A 15,957-nucleotide genomic window follows, 5' to 3' on the forward strand; every position below is an offset into this window, starting at 1 on the left:
TGCTTGGTAAGACTCAGAAGGGCCCTGTCCCATTTGCCACAAAAGTAGGCCACTCTGTGTGTCCCTATCCGAATTATACGGCACTTCATGGCATTAAAGTCATATATCATCAGACATTGAGTCCTTCCCAACTGAGAGCTAATATTTATAGTGCTATAGTCTTCTTTGTTAAAATGTTTGTCTTTAGATTATGCCTGTGCAGCACTTGAGCTACAATTCATAAATATATTGAAAGTACTTCAAATAAAGCTATTATTATTATTATTTTTATTATTATTATTATTATTATTATTATTATTATTATTATTATTATTATTATTATTATTATAGAACTACTACTAGTAATATCCAGTCACCTAATAATAATATAGCTAGTGACATACTACAGGCTATAGCTGAAAGTGTAATGAATCCGTTAGTTGCATACCGAATAAGACTAATTCTGTAATTATGCCTCACGGCCAGTAGATGGTAATGCGAACTAATAGAAAGCCAGCAACACAGGCCACTGTGCCTTGGTCTGCATACATGGCTTACGATAACGAAACCTATCTATTTTTTTCGCGATATTAAAATATCTACAGAAACTAAAACTATTTTACTTGTTTCTGCTCATTACCGCACCACACCTATGATGAGATCTGTAATATTAGAAATGTGTTTCTAATGTCAAGCTCTCCCACAAAGGAGGAATTATGGATTCATATGCGCATATCGTACGCAGAGAGGATCCTCCTAAGATTAATCTCTGCATTAGCATGTGTTTAGCCCTAGCTACAAACATAGCTAACCTAACTGGAAGGCGAGAGACGGCATTACTGGGATTGAGCATTTCCCAACTAAAAGTGGAATATCCCGGGCTACAATGGCCTCGTTGGGGGAACCTGTGCGACTAGAAAGGGGTAAATAGCGCATCGCATCGCAGAATTCAATTTAACCTCATTAAGCACACGTTTTAGTTGAAAACAGACCTCGGACACTGATGTGAAATTGTTGTTAGTTAGCTAGCTGTCCCGATGCAGCGAACGTTAACTCTTATATCTCCACTAATGTTTTTAATTTAAGCCGCCTGCTGTTTAGCTAACCTAGGTTTACCCTTTTACTAAAGCGTGTCAAGTGGCTTATCCTTGTGGTAAAAATGTTAGCTAGCTAGCTAGCTAGCTGTCGAGTCTACTAGAATTATGGGGTGCCGTTAGCCAGCTAGCTATGCAGTAACCTTTTGTGGTTAGCTAGCGGCGCAGGTCTATCTGAGTTAAGGCTAGCTAACCCAGTAATAGATTTTTAAAGGTTGTTTATCGAAGAAATTATTAGTTAGTTAGTTAGTTTTAGTTAACCTTTAACATTAGTTTAGTTTAACAGTGCTGAATGGTTTATTGACTTTAAATGGTTTTGGGGGTGAGTAGCTAAGCTACAGTGTTGAGAGTCAGAATCCAGTTTTATTTGACAGGTAGCTGAACATGCGAGGAATCTGGTTTAGCTAGTGAGTCCGTATGTAACTTAACATAACAAAAATAATATTTACATACTGGACTACATCTTAACGTTCGTCTCTAAAATGTATTGTTTAAATAACACGGTAATTGTACAGTGTATTGTCTTCACGGAACACCCATTCGATATATGATTTAACACCTTATGTTATGTTATGTTGGCGAGGAGTGGCATGTTTGACAGCCTGCGGATCCGATGTGTAGCCAGCTGTGATTATGTAGTTAGCGAAGAAGGTTTGCACTGGAGCCAGAACTGGAGAGAGGTGCATTTAATGTAGTTCATTTGTACTTGGTTTGCAAGGTGCTGCTTGACAGAAGACCTAGATCATCTTGAAGTGCCAATCAGAATGGGTTTGGCAACGTGACTGATGATGTGTTGTAAATTGCCTCAGATAACATTTTTAAAAAGCACAACATTACACGGCAGTTGCAGCCTTTCAAAAGAAATCGTGACTAGTGTTCCATGCCAAACCTGGAATCTCCTGATAGTGCAAGTCAAAAGCTTTAGGCCTAGCCGGTGGTACCGTCTTGCCTCACGGACACCTTCCCTTCACAGACATCTCTCGTGCCATCGAGTTGCTGGACAAGCTCCAGAGAACAGGGGAAGTACCACCCCAGAAGCTGCAAGCGCTGCAAAGGGTTTTGCAAAGCGAGTTCTGCAATGCTGTACGGGAGGTAAGTTGACATATATAGTGCAGGGTCACTGTCACTTTTTATCTCCCATTTTGACTTTTTGGAATTTACACTTCTCTGGAATCCATGACAATTCTTATCATGTTTAAATTTTGTGATGTCATTCAAAAGGTTAAGTAATATGCAAGATGGTTTTTTTTTCCAAATTTTGTAAGGGGTTGGTTATATTTTATCTATGCTGTCTGTAATAGTTATTGCATTGCTTTGTTCAGTGGAGAGTTACCCTAAATGATACATCACTGGCTAACCTGTATTACAGCTTTGCTTCTAATTTTTCACCTTAATATGTTGCACAGTAAACCTACCTGTGCTTAAAAAAAACAGATCATTCTAGTTCAGCTAAAAGAAGTTCAGAAGTAGTCACTTAAACACTAGTGACTTTTCTCTGCGTATATATATATATATGAATATTAAGGTCTTTACCACATTTATGTTGTTTTAATTAAAAAAAAAAAAAAGCTTTATAGATAATGGATAAAATTGATGTTTTCAGCCATCGCTGTTTCTTCCTTCCTGTCATGGATACAGGGCCTCAGATGGAAAGTGCTACTGCCATGTAGTGAGCCTATGACTTTGCTGGCAGCTGAATTGGTTCTACCCTGCTGCTTTGTCATCTGTCATCTCCTTTCCCCCTCAACCTCTAGAGGCCAAAAACTGTGTGATGCTCTGGAAAAGATGAGCTCACTTTCTTTTAAGTCTATTATCCACCACCATCCTTCTTATATGTCTGAATTCTGTTGATAGCCTAATTTGGGTTACTGGAACTGTCACCCAATCTCATGTATATAAACACTCAGCAGCTTTAAGATCAGCAGTAGGTATGTATTCACACGTCTCTGTAGGGCTGTAAAATAGCTTTCTGTAAGTAACTGAGACAGCAAGTTTATCACTCCAGTAATATCCCAAATTTATACAAACACTTTAAACTCTGGATACCCATTAGCACATTTACACCTGGGGAAAGGTAATTTTGTTGTATCCCTTAGATCTTTCTCATATAAAAAACAGTGTGACTGTGTGGCTTTTTTCGTCCCGACTTGGGCCACCCATGTGCATATTTTTTTCCTTAACAAATAGTCTAATTTGAGCTATTCTAATGCAGATGATCTGCAATTGAAGAGTTATGCCTCAGTAGTTGATAAGAACATAAGTTACTGAGACTCACTGAATAACAGTGCTCTCCACTTAGAGCTGACTCTTTTCTCCTGTCCAGTTATGCAAGATCAGCTCTGGTAATCTTTCAAGAAGCGTATCAAAGAAGGAGTGTGAAACTCGGATCGAATTGGATACTGGATTTGAGTTATACGAGTAACAGATACTAGATTAGATTTAGTTCTACAAATGCTTTGAGTAGGCTTCTGACCTATATCAGACAGTTTCTTCTGAAACTTGAGTACTGCTGCAAGTGTTCTTTACAGCTGCACAATACATTGTTAATCAATACTGCAAAATTGGCCTGTTCACTATGCATACCGCTAAAGACTGCAATGTCAAAATGAGCCCTTTTAATAAATCGCATTTTTATGTGAGCATCTTGACTAAATCCATAGATGTCCCAGATGAGTGATCTGTCAGTATCTTGATGAGTCACAGCATTCCTATAATCCAACAAACATTTGGTGTAAATTATAACAGGCCAGTTTTTAATCCTGCCACATAGAGTTGACCAGTGTGCTTGAGCATGATGCAAGATCACAACTGCAGTATATGGCAAAATAATAGTATATGTGTGCATTCCATGCAGTCTGAGTGTTATTTATTTAAACTGGTGAACAAAAGAAAAACTATTTTAGATTCATTTGAGCATGGTGGCAGAAGGTTACAGCAGGTTACAGCATATTGTTTGAGGTTTTTATTCTTCCCATATTTATGCCTTTGTATCATGCACATAGGTTTATGAGCATGTGTATGAGACGGTGGACATTAACAGCAGCCCAGAAGTCAGAGCCAATGCTACGGCAAAGGTAAACGGTTTTCTTTCTTTCTTTTTTTTGAGTTGGGGAGTGGAATTTTTATCAAAAATGGAAAATGACCATTTCTAAATGTGATTTTAAATGTGATTCTAAAATATCATAGTGGTCAGAAATCACTGTGTGAACTACGTATTCTGTATTTAAGATGTAGGTTATATCACTTTGTGTCTTTGCTTGAGATGTAAAGGGGAATCTGTAGAAATTGCTCTTGGCCATTCATTTTTGTAAAATCCTCTGCTGAACTTAACCTCGCCCAGCCCCACTTTCTGCTAATGCACTATTAACCTGTGGCTCTGCATGCCACTAGCCGAGGACTCGGAGCTAACTCTCCCTGCCTGCTCCTCTTACACAGGCCACAGTGGCAGCGTTTGCAGCCAGCGAGGGCCATTCCCACCCCCGAGTGGTGGAGCTCCCGAAGACCGAGGAGGGCCTGGGCTTCAATATCATGGGAGGAAAAGAGCAGAACTCTCCGATCTACATCTCCCGTATCATCCCTGGCGGCATCGCCGACCGCCACGGTGGCCTGAAGAGGGGAGACCAGCTGCTTTCTGTTAATGGAGTAGTACGTAGGCTGCATGAATCTGGTTTGAGCATTAGTAATGTAGCTCTCAAAGTTTGGAGCACAGTACCTCGCAATTGAATGCTGTGTTTATTCCTGGTAGAAATAAGGATGCTGTTTTGACATAACCAATCTCGTTTATTACTATTGTTTATAGTTTGCTAATAAGCCACATTTATTGGATCATTTGTTCTGTTGATATGTTAGTGCATATAATTACATATTTAAATGTGAAGATCATGTAAGTTGCCCCATCAAATCAATGGCACATTGGTGCAAAATCTGGTTTATCTAGACCTTTATGAACACCTTAAAGTTTGTAATACTGAGAAGTCTTTTTCTAAATTGTTGCCACTTCTCAGTCTGGTTAATTTTAGCAGACGGGTTTTAATCTCACACATCCTTTTTTGCTTTTGCGCTTCCTCCATTCCTTTCTGTCTTTCTCAGAGTGTGGAAGGGGAGCACCATGAAAAGGCAGTAGAGCTTTTAAAGGCAGCTCAAGGCACAGTCAAGCTGGTGGTCCGCTACACGCCTAAAGTGCTGGAAGAGATGGAATCCCGGTTTGAAAAGATGCGATCTGCTAAACGCAGGCAACAGAACAACTACCCACAGTAGGGTAATCTGCCTGTGGCTCCCATATTCTTTTTCTTTCTCTCTCTCTCTCTCTCTCTCTCGCGCTCTCTCCCTCTCTCTCTCGTGCTCTCCCTTTCTCTCTTTGTTTGTCTGCACTTGCTCTCTTCCTCTACCCAGGGATTGGCTACATATAAGGCACTTCTTTTGCTCCTTTTCTGGAATTTTCTAGACCCTCATGACCTTGTAATTTTCAGTAATTTTCTTGTGGCATGAACACTACTTGGGTTTTTTTACACACACACATAGACATGCGTTGTGTAATTGTGTACACTACGTGCATTACTCAGCCTGTACTATCTATTGGACATTGATTAGTCAGAATTGCAAGGGGACACTCACTATGATCTGCTCTTGAGATTTAAGTGGGTTGTCAAGAACAAGCTAAAGGTGCCTCAAGAGGTAAGGAAAATGTAAGGAACAGTTGTTCTTGATTGTGGCTGTATGACTTCATATGCTTGCTTACAAAAATCTAAATAATTTTCTTATTTTCAACTGGAAAAATGTTTGAGGTTTTTTATTCCACTATTTATTTTTTGTTACATTTTTATAAGATCTTAATCACTCATCTGAGAGAGAGGTGACCAAAAAGTGAATCTCTGTTTAATCGAGTCTGATGATGCTTGACCTTTGTCATCTTCATGAAGCTCTTTTTGTGCGTCACTGTAGTGACTGCATCCTTAGAACAGTTTGTAGGGGATGCCCTGTTTTTATTACTTTTGTCCTAGTTTTCTAGCAGGAATAGTGCTTTTAGAACAAAAATCCCATTTAAGCTCACCGTCATACATGGTCATGAAGCAGCAAGAAAACATTAGAATGCAGGATACTATAGAAGCTCTAACCTTTCCCCCCAATAGCAAAATTGGCCAAGCAGTTATTAAGCACGAAGCCAGCCCTTCATGAAAGGTTTGATTACATAAAGGTGTTTTTTTGGTTTTGCAATTTAGAACACAATATAGCTGTGTGCGTGCAGTAATTTAGGTTTATTTTTTTGTTGTTGTTCCCACTTTAGTCGGTACTTTAAGAAATCATAGTGAGCTTCAGTATTTTTTGAGAGGGTTTGTAGTTTCTCATTTATCTTTCGAGTTTCCTCGTTCATTAAGTGGAATATTTTTTTTTTTTTTTACAACATACTAATATCCTGATGCAGTGAGGACTGAGTAGCTTCACACTTAACTTTCTCCTTGTACTCATTTCAAAATTAAAAAATGCAAAGCTCAAGATGTATTTTTAACCTGAAATGTAGGTATTTTCGGTGTCTAACAAGCTGAGAAAAAAAGCTGTCTATTTTTCTCTGTGTCTCATGAAATATTTAGCACGTTTCTAATTCTAGATGCTCATGAATCATCGAGAGCTCAGTGATGCTTTGGTGCTTGGAGAAAGGAGGGGTTGGGAGAAAGGACGGTCTGATCTCTCAGAGAAAGGAGGGGTTGGGAGAAAGGACGGTCTGATCTCTCAGAGAAAGGAGGGGTTGGGAGAAAGGACGGTCTGATCTCTCAGAGAAAGGAGGGGTTGGGAGAAAGGACGGTCTGATCTCTCAGAGAAAGGAGGGGTTGGGAGAAAGGACGGTCTGATCTCTTGCGCAAGAGGTAATCATGTGGTTGAAACCTTTTTGAAAGTGTTCTTTAAAAAGTTTGTGAAAGGGATGGATTGAACACTTTTGTTCTCTGAAGTTTTCAAAGAGCTCAGTTTGTATTTCTCCTTCTCTACCTTTCCATGATGTAACATTTTACAACCTGTTATGCCACTAAAGCAATAAGACTTGCTCCTTTAACCCTCCCACCACCTCCCCAACCCTTTGACCATTATTCACTCCTCATCACTGTCCACTTTTGGGGGGACTACTATTTTTGTAATCACATTTTCTTCTGATATTGCTCCCCTTTTTGATAAACAATTTTTTTTTCATGAGGTTTTTTCCAAGGAATGATTTGTATTGCTTTTTTGAGTACACTGTCCCTTCATTTTCGAGTACAAAGACCAAACTTTCAGCCTTTATGAATAGTATTTGATATCATGTTTAATGTCCTGTATGCTAGTTTGGGACTGTTACTTAAATGAACCTAATGTTATATTGTATCATTTAACAATTCTGTCCTGGTGAGTTACATTTAATGTGGATGTATAGAATTACAAAGGATTATTTCTTAGCATTACTTCAAAGTAATGCAGTTTGAAGCTGCACAAAATAAATTACAGAGGAATATTGGCCTCTGTGTTTGTTTTCTGTTATTTATGAATGGCAGAGTTGCTGGTCTGAGCTACTTTGCACAAACTGTGTTTTTTAATGTGTGATCTAACTGATCAGATGCCCTCCATACTTCAGAGAATCATACTTGCTGTTTGTGATTGCACACCACAGCTTCAGCTGATGGTAAAGTATATGGGGTGATTGTGGAATCTATAAAGAACTTGGGGCGGATGGGGTAAAAAACTTGGGGAATGTGGGCTAGAGTTCTGTCTGGCTTCTGGGTTGCACTAAAAGAATCAAGATAAGAGTATGAGTGTAGGAGTCAGGAAGTTGGAAACGTTCACTACAGAGAGCAGAAAGAAAAGATGGGAGAGAGAGAGAGGTGTGTATGTATGTATGTATGTATGTATGTATGTGTATATATATATATATATATATATATATATATATATATATATATATATATATATATATATAAAATTAGAGAGAGGAAGTTAGCAATGCAGGTGAAGTTTCAGGAATGTGGGCATGAGCTTCTCCTGAATTTCAGTTGCTGCACAAAATATTTCTACATTTGTCCTACTTGTTTTGCGAGGTTTATTTTAAAAGCCCTTAACACTAGAGGGCACTTTAAGAGTACACTAATCAAATTAATGTCATGAGATCTTAAACTACATCATTTTTGAACAAAATAAAATTAAGATTTAAAATAGGATACACTTGGTTTCTGCAGTTACAGATTGCATGTGTAGTATTTTTTTGGCTGCCCCTTCCAAGTTAAAGAAAATACCTTTCCAATGCTGGGATAAAAATACATTACAAAGTAAAGTGAGATGAGACCGATATATTCCCTGTTCCTTGGAACTATTTTCATATTCTAAGAATGGTAAATTTGACATCGCAGTACTAAAACAGAAGGCTACAGTTGTCACCCATACACCCAGCCACAAAGGTCACAGATACCACAAGTAATTTGTTAGTACAGATTACAGTCTTGTGTATCTGAGCACAACCTTGCTACACCCCAGAGGTCTATTAGTAACGTATGCAGAAATGCCAGTCTAGATAATGTGTGAAAACTCTGAACTGTATTAATAATGAGGAATAGGCTTGTTGCCAGTCTGCCAGTCGGGTCTGTTGCTGAGGTCCAACCCCCTCCCTAAGTCTTTGTCAGTGTTTTTACAGTCTTGAGTATCTGTATGTCCAAGCATAGTTATTCAATTGGATAATTTACAACAGGAAGTGCAGTTTTTCATGTCAGGTTGCTTTCAACTTTGATTGCAAAATCCAAATTGCATCATGCCCAATGAAAGCACTACTGTGCTCATCAGAAATGTTGCCAAGGCAACAACATGCTGAAGAACTGACGAATGAAGTGGTAAGTAGTATTGCAGATCTGAGCTGAGGTGTATTTTTACTGATGATGCATCCCAAACCTCTTTGGGCCATGACCCATACCAATGCTCAGCAGTACATCTCGCCTTCATCCTTTCAGCCCATTTTTTAAAATATCTTTTCTCACAGCTAAAATAGTAGGATTTATTGCAGTGAAGTCACTCTTTGTTATACCAATTGCACTCTTAATGGGTTGACAAATTTTGTATAATTGTTCTCTATTTTCAGTGTTTGGGAGGGGGCTATATTTTGAAGTTCTTACAAAAAGAGAGATCTAATTTCCTACATTATAAGATTGGACTTGGAAACAGCACATGAGCCTATTACAGTGATCAGACCTCAGTTCTGTTCCATTGTGATATTGCAAAATACCACAACAGGTCATCATTCATCTACTCTTTTAAATAGGGAACAGTTGCCATCTCTAATTCTGACACGGTCCTTCAGGGCACCCATGTCTGGGTGCTCTGTCAGTCATTAGATCACTCATGTGGGACAATTCCAGATATATCGCGCCATGCGGGCACAGCATGCTATTCATACTTGCCAATGCACTCTGTGTATGGACATGTTTGGCTTTCCACAGGCTTTGTGCATTAATATGTTGAGCTTGTTCGATCGGTGGTGCTTCCGTGTGGGCTATAACCCATGACCAGTCTAGTATTAGTACATCAGGAGTATAATTCTTATTTGATGGATCAGCATTTATAGAACTCTGGGTTAGTACTGTAACCATGCTACAAGTGCTATTTCAGATACCACTAGATACATATAAAGGCCCCTTTTTTTATTGAAAATAAAAGATGATTATGAGCTGAGCATTAAACTTGAAGCACATGTGTTCAGATACTGCCTGGTCATTCTTGAACTCAGTCAGATGACGGATGTTTAATTAAATTACATAACAACACATTTGAAGATGCAAGAAAGAAAAGTCCACATAAAACTAACAGAGTGAAGCACATGGTGTTTACTGGTAATTAGACTCCACAATGATCAACCACCTCAGCGAAATGAAATGAGCACAACAATAAGCAAAGCTGATGAGTGAAAAGATTAAGCAATGCATTTCTAGCATTGATGATGCATGTAAGATAGGGCATCCGGGCATGAACTTGGGTGAACAAGCAAATAACGACAATTAAATCTTTCTACTCTGCAGTATGACCTTTGATGTCCTGAGTTCAGCTTTGAGTTTGGAAGACTGAAATGGGAGCATTTTTGTCCCACTGTGTCCAAACCTGGAGACGAGTCTGCTGTGTGTCTCACTTCTTGATATCCTCTTTCATGACCTGAGCTGCAAAGGACATAAAATGTTCTTGATTCCCAAAGAAAACAGATGTATTTTATGAATAATGCAGTACTTATTATTCATAAATAAAAATTAACATTGCTGATTTTTCCAAAGGGGATTATAAATGTGGAATATGGAGATGACTCCTTTCAAGCACAATGATTTATGAAAAACACTTCACTGAAATTAATTTCATGCTGTGCAAGCTGTATATTTCATGATAATCATAAATGTTAGATTTTCAGGTGTGTGTGAAACTACACACATAAAGGGTAAGTATTACTAAAGATAGGTTACACTTCTCCCATACTGTACTTCATTATGTAACAAATGTCTCTTGACCATAATACAGTATTAAACTACAAATATGTGAGCCTTGTTTATAATATACTTCAGATGCCATCATATCAGATAACTGATGTTTGTTAACTAAGAATCGTTTAATTGTCCAGAATTCACAGTTTATTTATCTGGTTTAATTTAGTAGACAATAAAGAAACCGCAGCAGTTTGAGACAAATTGCTGTTCACATCTTGGGCATTTTCAAAAACTACTGGTGAAGGAGAGAGACTGTATCATTGCACCAGCTATATAGTGGTGGTTGGCTTACCTTCACAACATTTCACATAGAACAAACCTGAATCTATTCACGAGCTGGCACGAGCCAATGAGGAAAAGTGAAGAAAAACAGAAAACAGCAAGAAGGAAGGATTACAGTGTGGCACACATCAAGAATTATGGATTTCTAGACAGAGATCCATACTGGGCCTTAGGAATGTAAACTAAGATACTTCTTAAGGTCCAGTTTTAAAATGTTAATAATCCCCAATGAAACAAGGACATTTGATACAAGACAGGATGTTCCATGTTTCTTTGGAATGTATTGATATAAATACACAAAGCCAGCTGCCTAATGAATTGTTTCCCACATAATTTAGAACAAGTTTTAGACTAAATTTCATCTTCCAAATATCAGTGAGGGAAACTGAGTTAGAATAAAGTCTTAATAGTTTACTCTTACATTAGGCATGGTGGGACCGCCTTGTAGGAAATACAAAACAACATGCAAATAGGTTGGGGTTCTGTTGGGGGGGGGGGGGTATTTGTATAGGAATGAAACTTTTTCCAGCATATCTCCATACTGAATCAGTTACATGAGGTGCAGTTCATATAAACAGCTGTCACTCATATGTGTTCATTGTCTTCATATATACCTGAATGCTATACAGTATGGTAAAATGGGAACAGATAGAGGTAGAAAACTAACCCTTGAGATATCAGTCTCAGATCTCTACAACATTGCCTATGATGTCTGTGTTTGCTGCCTGTGACAGTTCACATTCTGCTTGGATATGCTGTGGATCAAGCAGATAAGACAGCAATGTCTGTGTCAAAGTGAAGCAGGGTTAAGATACTTACGCCGAACCTCCAGCTTGCACTCCACCACGTCTTCTCCACTGGCATTAACTGCTTTACATGTGTACACACCTCCGTCAAATGGGCACGGCTTCCGAATCTCCAGGGTCAGGATTCCCTGCTTGCTGAACATGCGGTACTTGGCTTCGTTCGAGATGTCCATCTTGTTCTTGTACCATGTTATTTTGGGCTGAGTAAACACAAGTGGAGAGTATTAAAACTCCAGGAATCTGGTCATGTTCCAGAATAAACCCCTTTCAGGGTTTTCAGATTTAAGTATAGATTGTATTCTTTAGCCAGTAGCATTCCATAACAGGTGCTGCCTTCAGCACCTTTACTTCAGCATGCAGAACAGCTTGTGCATTCAAACTAGCTATAAGATGAGGTCATGGGCCAAAATAATGCCCTTTGACCTTTATGTCAAGGTGCAAACTTGTGAAACACACTCACCTTAGGTATGCCTCTTACAGAACAGCTCAATGTGGCATTATACCCTGCAATGACTGAGCGATTCACCAGGGGATGTGTGAACTTTGGTGCCTCTGAGAAGTCATGCTGTTTGTAGGAGGGTGGCTTATACTCCATACCTAAAGATTGAACATAATGTCGTAGTGCCTATAGTGGTTAAGATACTCGCCTAGTAAAAGCTGCAGCACCACTAGGTTGCCGCTGTTGGGCCCTTTAGCAAAGCCCTTAACACTCCCTTGCCCAAGTTGTATTCAGTAACTTTGGACAGACGTGTCAGCTAAATGCTATAAATATGATTATTTACTACGCTTTGTGGGTAAATGTCCATGTTATAAGAGAGATATATGTTTGGAGAGCTGTGCCAAGCACCTCTCACCTGTTTTCTGGATATAGGCACTGTTTTTAGAGGTGCAGGGCTCTGGGCTCAGGCCTACCACGTTCATAGAAAACACCCGGAACATGTACTCGTTCCCCATGATCAGGTCAGACACCACACAGTTAGTGCGACGATACTGCTCATAAACTGTGTACCATTCCTGTACAAACAAACATGTACATACACACATCCTCATCACACAGAGTGAGTACTTCTTCCAGAGACTCCAACACATTCGCAAACCATATATAATCAGCCGATCCTTTCAGAGAACATGCACATGACCGGTATACAATAGCAGAAATGTGCTCTACATCACAGGGTTTGGCATTGACAAAACCTGGAAAAAAATAAGGTTGTTATAAGTAACAATGCCCAGACCCAGTACAGGTGAGGTACTGAAGTCTTCCAACAGCATTTACATAGCATGCATGTAAAGCCAAAACTCTAAATACTATTTTAGTTGTTAATCTGTCATCATGTCATTTGTATAAACATATTCTACATTTTATAATGCCTTGAATATTTGATTTCACATTTCATAAATGTCTAGTTATACAGCTGTCATTGTCGGTGCCTGGTGCTGCAGTATCACGATACACTTTTATGATGCCTAATGGTATTAACACGACATTGCCCACAGTAGTGGAAGATAGGAATAAAATAGCAGCTTATGAACATGTTCCAAGACCAGGGGCCTAAAGAGCTTTTATATTTAGCAGAGGGGGCATCTCTGATTTCTAACTGAGATATTGTCCTGTGAAACGCGATGATCCTCAGCCTCCTCAGCCCATTGTCCTGGACACACAGCGAGGAATAAATTGCGCTTAATAATGATGAGTGGTGAAACACGTAATGGGATCCTTCTTTGTTAAGCCACCAAAGTTCGTGGCCCCATATAACAATTGGGAGATAAGCGCAATGTACTGCCAGCTCTTAAATCGGGCCAAGGCCACTGGAGAGGTGTGAAGCTCACAGATACAGTGCAGTGAGAGTAGGGGTCATTTTTGAGCTGTGGTCTCCAGATGCTGTGAATGTGTTACTTCTCTCACACACAGGCATCCAATGCATGCAGCCAGTGGTGTGTTATTCCACTGCCCAGCTCCCCTTTGTGGATAGTGTACATACATGCGCAATTATGCGACATGTCCAGGGAGCTTAGCTGGCTAAAGCCTTTAAAGCCAACTGCAAAGTCACTTTTAGCACTAATATCTAAGTCTGAAATGACCAATTAATCTGCATAATCTGGAGATTTATGTTGAAATCAGCAGGATGGCCAGGATCAGGATCTATCGTCTATGACCTCAAGCTTTACCTTGGCTGGGATGAAACAGATATTGTCAGAATTATTGTCACTGTTACTGTATCTTCTAGCCTGAATTAGTAGCCCCAGATTCTAGTCTTTAAAGAGTAAGATACTGCTCAGTGACCACTACCTAACTACTGATGCCACTGCACAACTTTGAATGCCTTCATGTAGCATTGCTACATAAACTAAAAACTAAAGTCGTGCAATTTTGCACTGACCATGGTCTTCTTGTCAGCCTTTTGGATGGTGTAGCCAGTTATGTCACAATTGCCATCGTCCTTGGGTGGTTTCCACTCCAATGCTACGTTAAAACCCCACACATCCATCAGCTTCAGGTTCTGAGGAGGCCCTGGCAGGTCTGGCAGAGAGAAAGGAGGGACCTGCACCACCATTCACTACACACTAATAACAATTGGAAGTTTTCCACTTTTTTATTAGACATTCAGAGCCACTGCATCAGATTTATGAGCAGCATGCGAATTTATGTATATATATATATATATTATTCAATCAATATGATTTGAAATTAAAAAACAAATAATGAAAACATCTTGTTTTCTAAATTTAATATACAGATACATTAGAGATTGTTATGAATTTACAAACAAATTCCTGCACTGGAGAATCTGGATTGTGAATATCATGTTTTGGAATATTTTCCAAGTGCAGTAATTATTTTGGGAGTTTATGTTTAGTTTTATTTGATTATACCAAGTGCTTAACATCAGCCAAATTGTATTATTTAAACTAACTGTTATTCAGTTTATCCAAACAAATATAAAGCCTGCAAAACAGTGATTTTTAAAATTAATTTTAACAATTACAGCTATGTGGTTCCAATGATGTCATCTTTTACAAGTAGGTCTATTAGCTAATTTTTTTCAACTTTCAAATCCTCATATTTTCTTAACTTTGTGTGCTGATGAAATTAGTTTATTAAGGGTTCCTTTTTAGATTTTCATTCTTTGTAATTCCCATTTTTGTGTTACAACCGAGAAATGGAAAATTAGATTATGATTTTAGTCCATGTTTTATATGAAACAACCCATGTCTATTTGGGGGGGAATACAATTGGATATGGACTGAACAGAACATTCACGTATTCATGAAACAATCTGTGTAGAAATAAAAATGAATGGGGGGAAAAAAAAAGATCCAATTTCAGAGGATATTGATTGAACAAAAGATACATGGATTTATGTGGAGAAAACCATTTGAAGGAAAAGTGTGCCATCTCTGAAGTGATTGGATATTAGAGCAGAGACTTACCCACAACCTGAATGGTCACACTGGCCTTATCCTCCACATTCTCAATCTGCACCTTGAGTTCATATACCCCCGAGTCACTGCGTTCTGTTTTTCTGATGAAGAAGATGCTGTCTGTGTCGCTGTTCCTCACGCTCACCTGCTTCGGGTCGAGAGGCTCGCCGTTTTTCATCCAGGTCACCATTGGTCTTGGCTTCCCCTGGAGAAGATGGTGGAAGTCCACGACTAATTAAACTGTTGTATAAATGTATAAAGACAATGTGATGTTTTTGTGAAGCTGTGGATTGTGTGTGTAACTTAACATTATCTAAATCTAAAAATCTGTGTTAAAATGATTCTATGATGAATGGACAGAGCTAGGAAACAGATGCCGTGCAGACTCAAGTCTAAGGCCTTCACTTAAAGAATCAAAGATTACAGTATGCATTCTGTCAAGTTCTGTCAAGCCTGCCAGTCTCCATCACAGGACTAGACCACTGACCAACAGGTATTGATCAGCTGCTGCTTTTTGGTTAATACCTTGAAACTGGTTTGAAACCATATAATAGCCACAAACCCATTAATCTTGTACCAACCCATTAACCTTAACCCTTAAACTTATATAGCCTATACATTTTCTGTGCCAAATAACACTCCCACATTCCACAGTGACAGTGATTCTACTGATAATAATTCTAAACTCAATGATGATGTGAATGTGAAAAGCAGTGTCCTACTGGTTAATTGTAAGTGTGTGTGAAATGACCCACTGTTTCTGAGCAACATAGTTCCCCATGGTACCTTTACAGCTGCTGTTTGGATCTGTGTCACTGACATTTATCTAGCTGCCATCCGTATACAGCCCGTCTCATCGAGTTTCAGCCGCACAGCACTGTGTAATTATAGTATTATGGAGAC

At 39.0% G+C, this 15,957-nt stretch overlaps 2 protein-coding genes across 2 annotated transcripts in view; one reads left to right on the top strand and one right to left on the bottom strand.

Annotated features, from left to right (window-relative positions):
* Nucleotides 1–743: 743 nt before the first annotated feature.
* On the top strand, nt 744–7,554 carry lin7c (lin-7 homolog C (C. elegans)). Its single transcript, XM_027008942.3, has 5 exons — nt 744–902; nt 2,047–2,165; nt 4,076–4,147; nt 4,509–4,718; nt 5,163–7,554. The coding sequence occupies exons 1-5, from the start codon at nt 866–868 to the stop codon at nt 5,328–5,330; spliced, it is 606 nt and encodes a 201-aa protein (XP_026864743.3). The 5' UTR covers nt 744–865; the 3' UTR covers nt 5,331–7,554.
* A 2,332-nt stretch (nt 7,555–9,886) lies between these two features.
* mybpc3 (myosin binding protein C3) overlaps nt 9,887–15,957 on the bottom strand; it is a 33,957-nt gene continuing 27,886 nt past the window's right edge. The window contains exons 29-34 of the mRNA XM_081706513.1: nt 15,064–15,259; nt 14,013–14,152; nt 12,486–12,645; nt 12,092–12,228; nt 11,645–11,831; nt 9,887–10,228 (exon numbers count right to left, since the gene is read on the bottom strand). Of these exons, the coding sequence (XP_081562639.1) occupies nt 10,197–10,228; nt 11,645–11,831; nt 12,092–12,228; nt 12,486–12,645; nt 14,013–14,152; nt 15,064–15,259 (852 nt within the window). The 3' untranslated portion in view covers nt 9,887–10,196. The remainder of the gene's footprint in view (nt 10,229–11,644; nt 11,832–12,091; nt 12,229–12,485; nt 12,646–14,012; nt 14,153–15,063; nt 15,260–15,957) is intronic.

This window comes from Electrophorus electricus, chromosome 23 (assembly GCF_041902795.1).
Source record: "Electrophorus electricus isolate QZ-2024a chromosome 23, ASM4190279v1, whole genome shotgun sequence".
Taxonomy (NCBI): Eukaryota; Metazoa; Chordata; class Actinopteri; order Gymnotiformes; family Gymnotidae; genus Electrophorus; species Electrophorus electricus.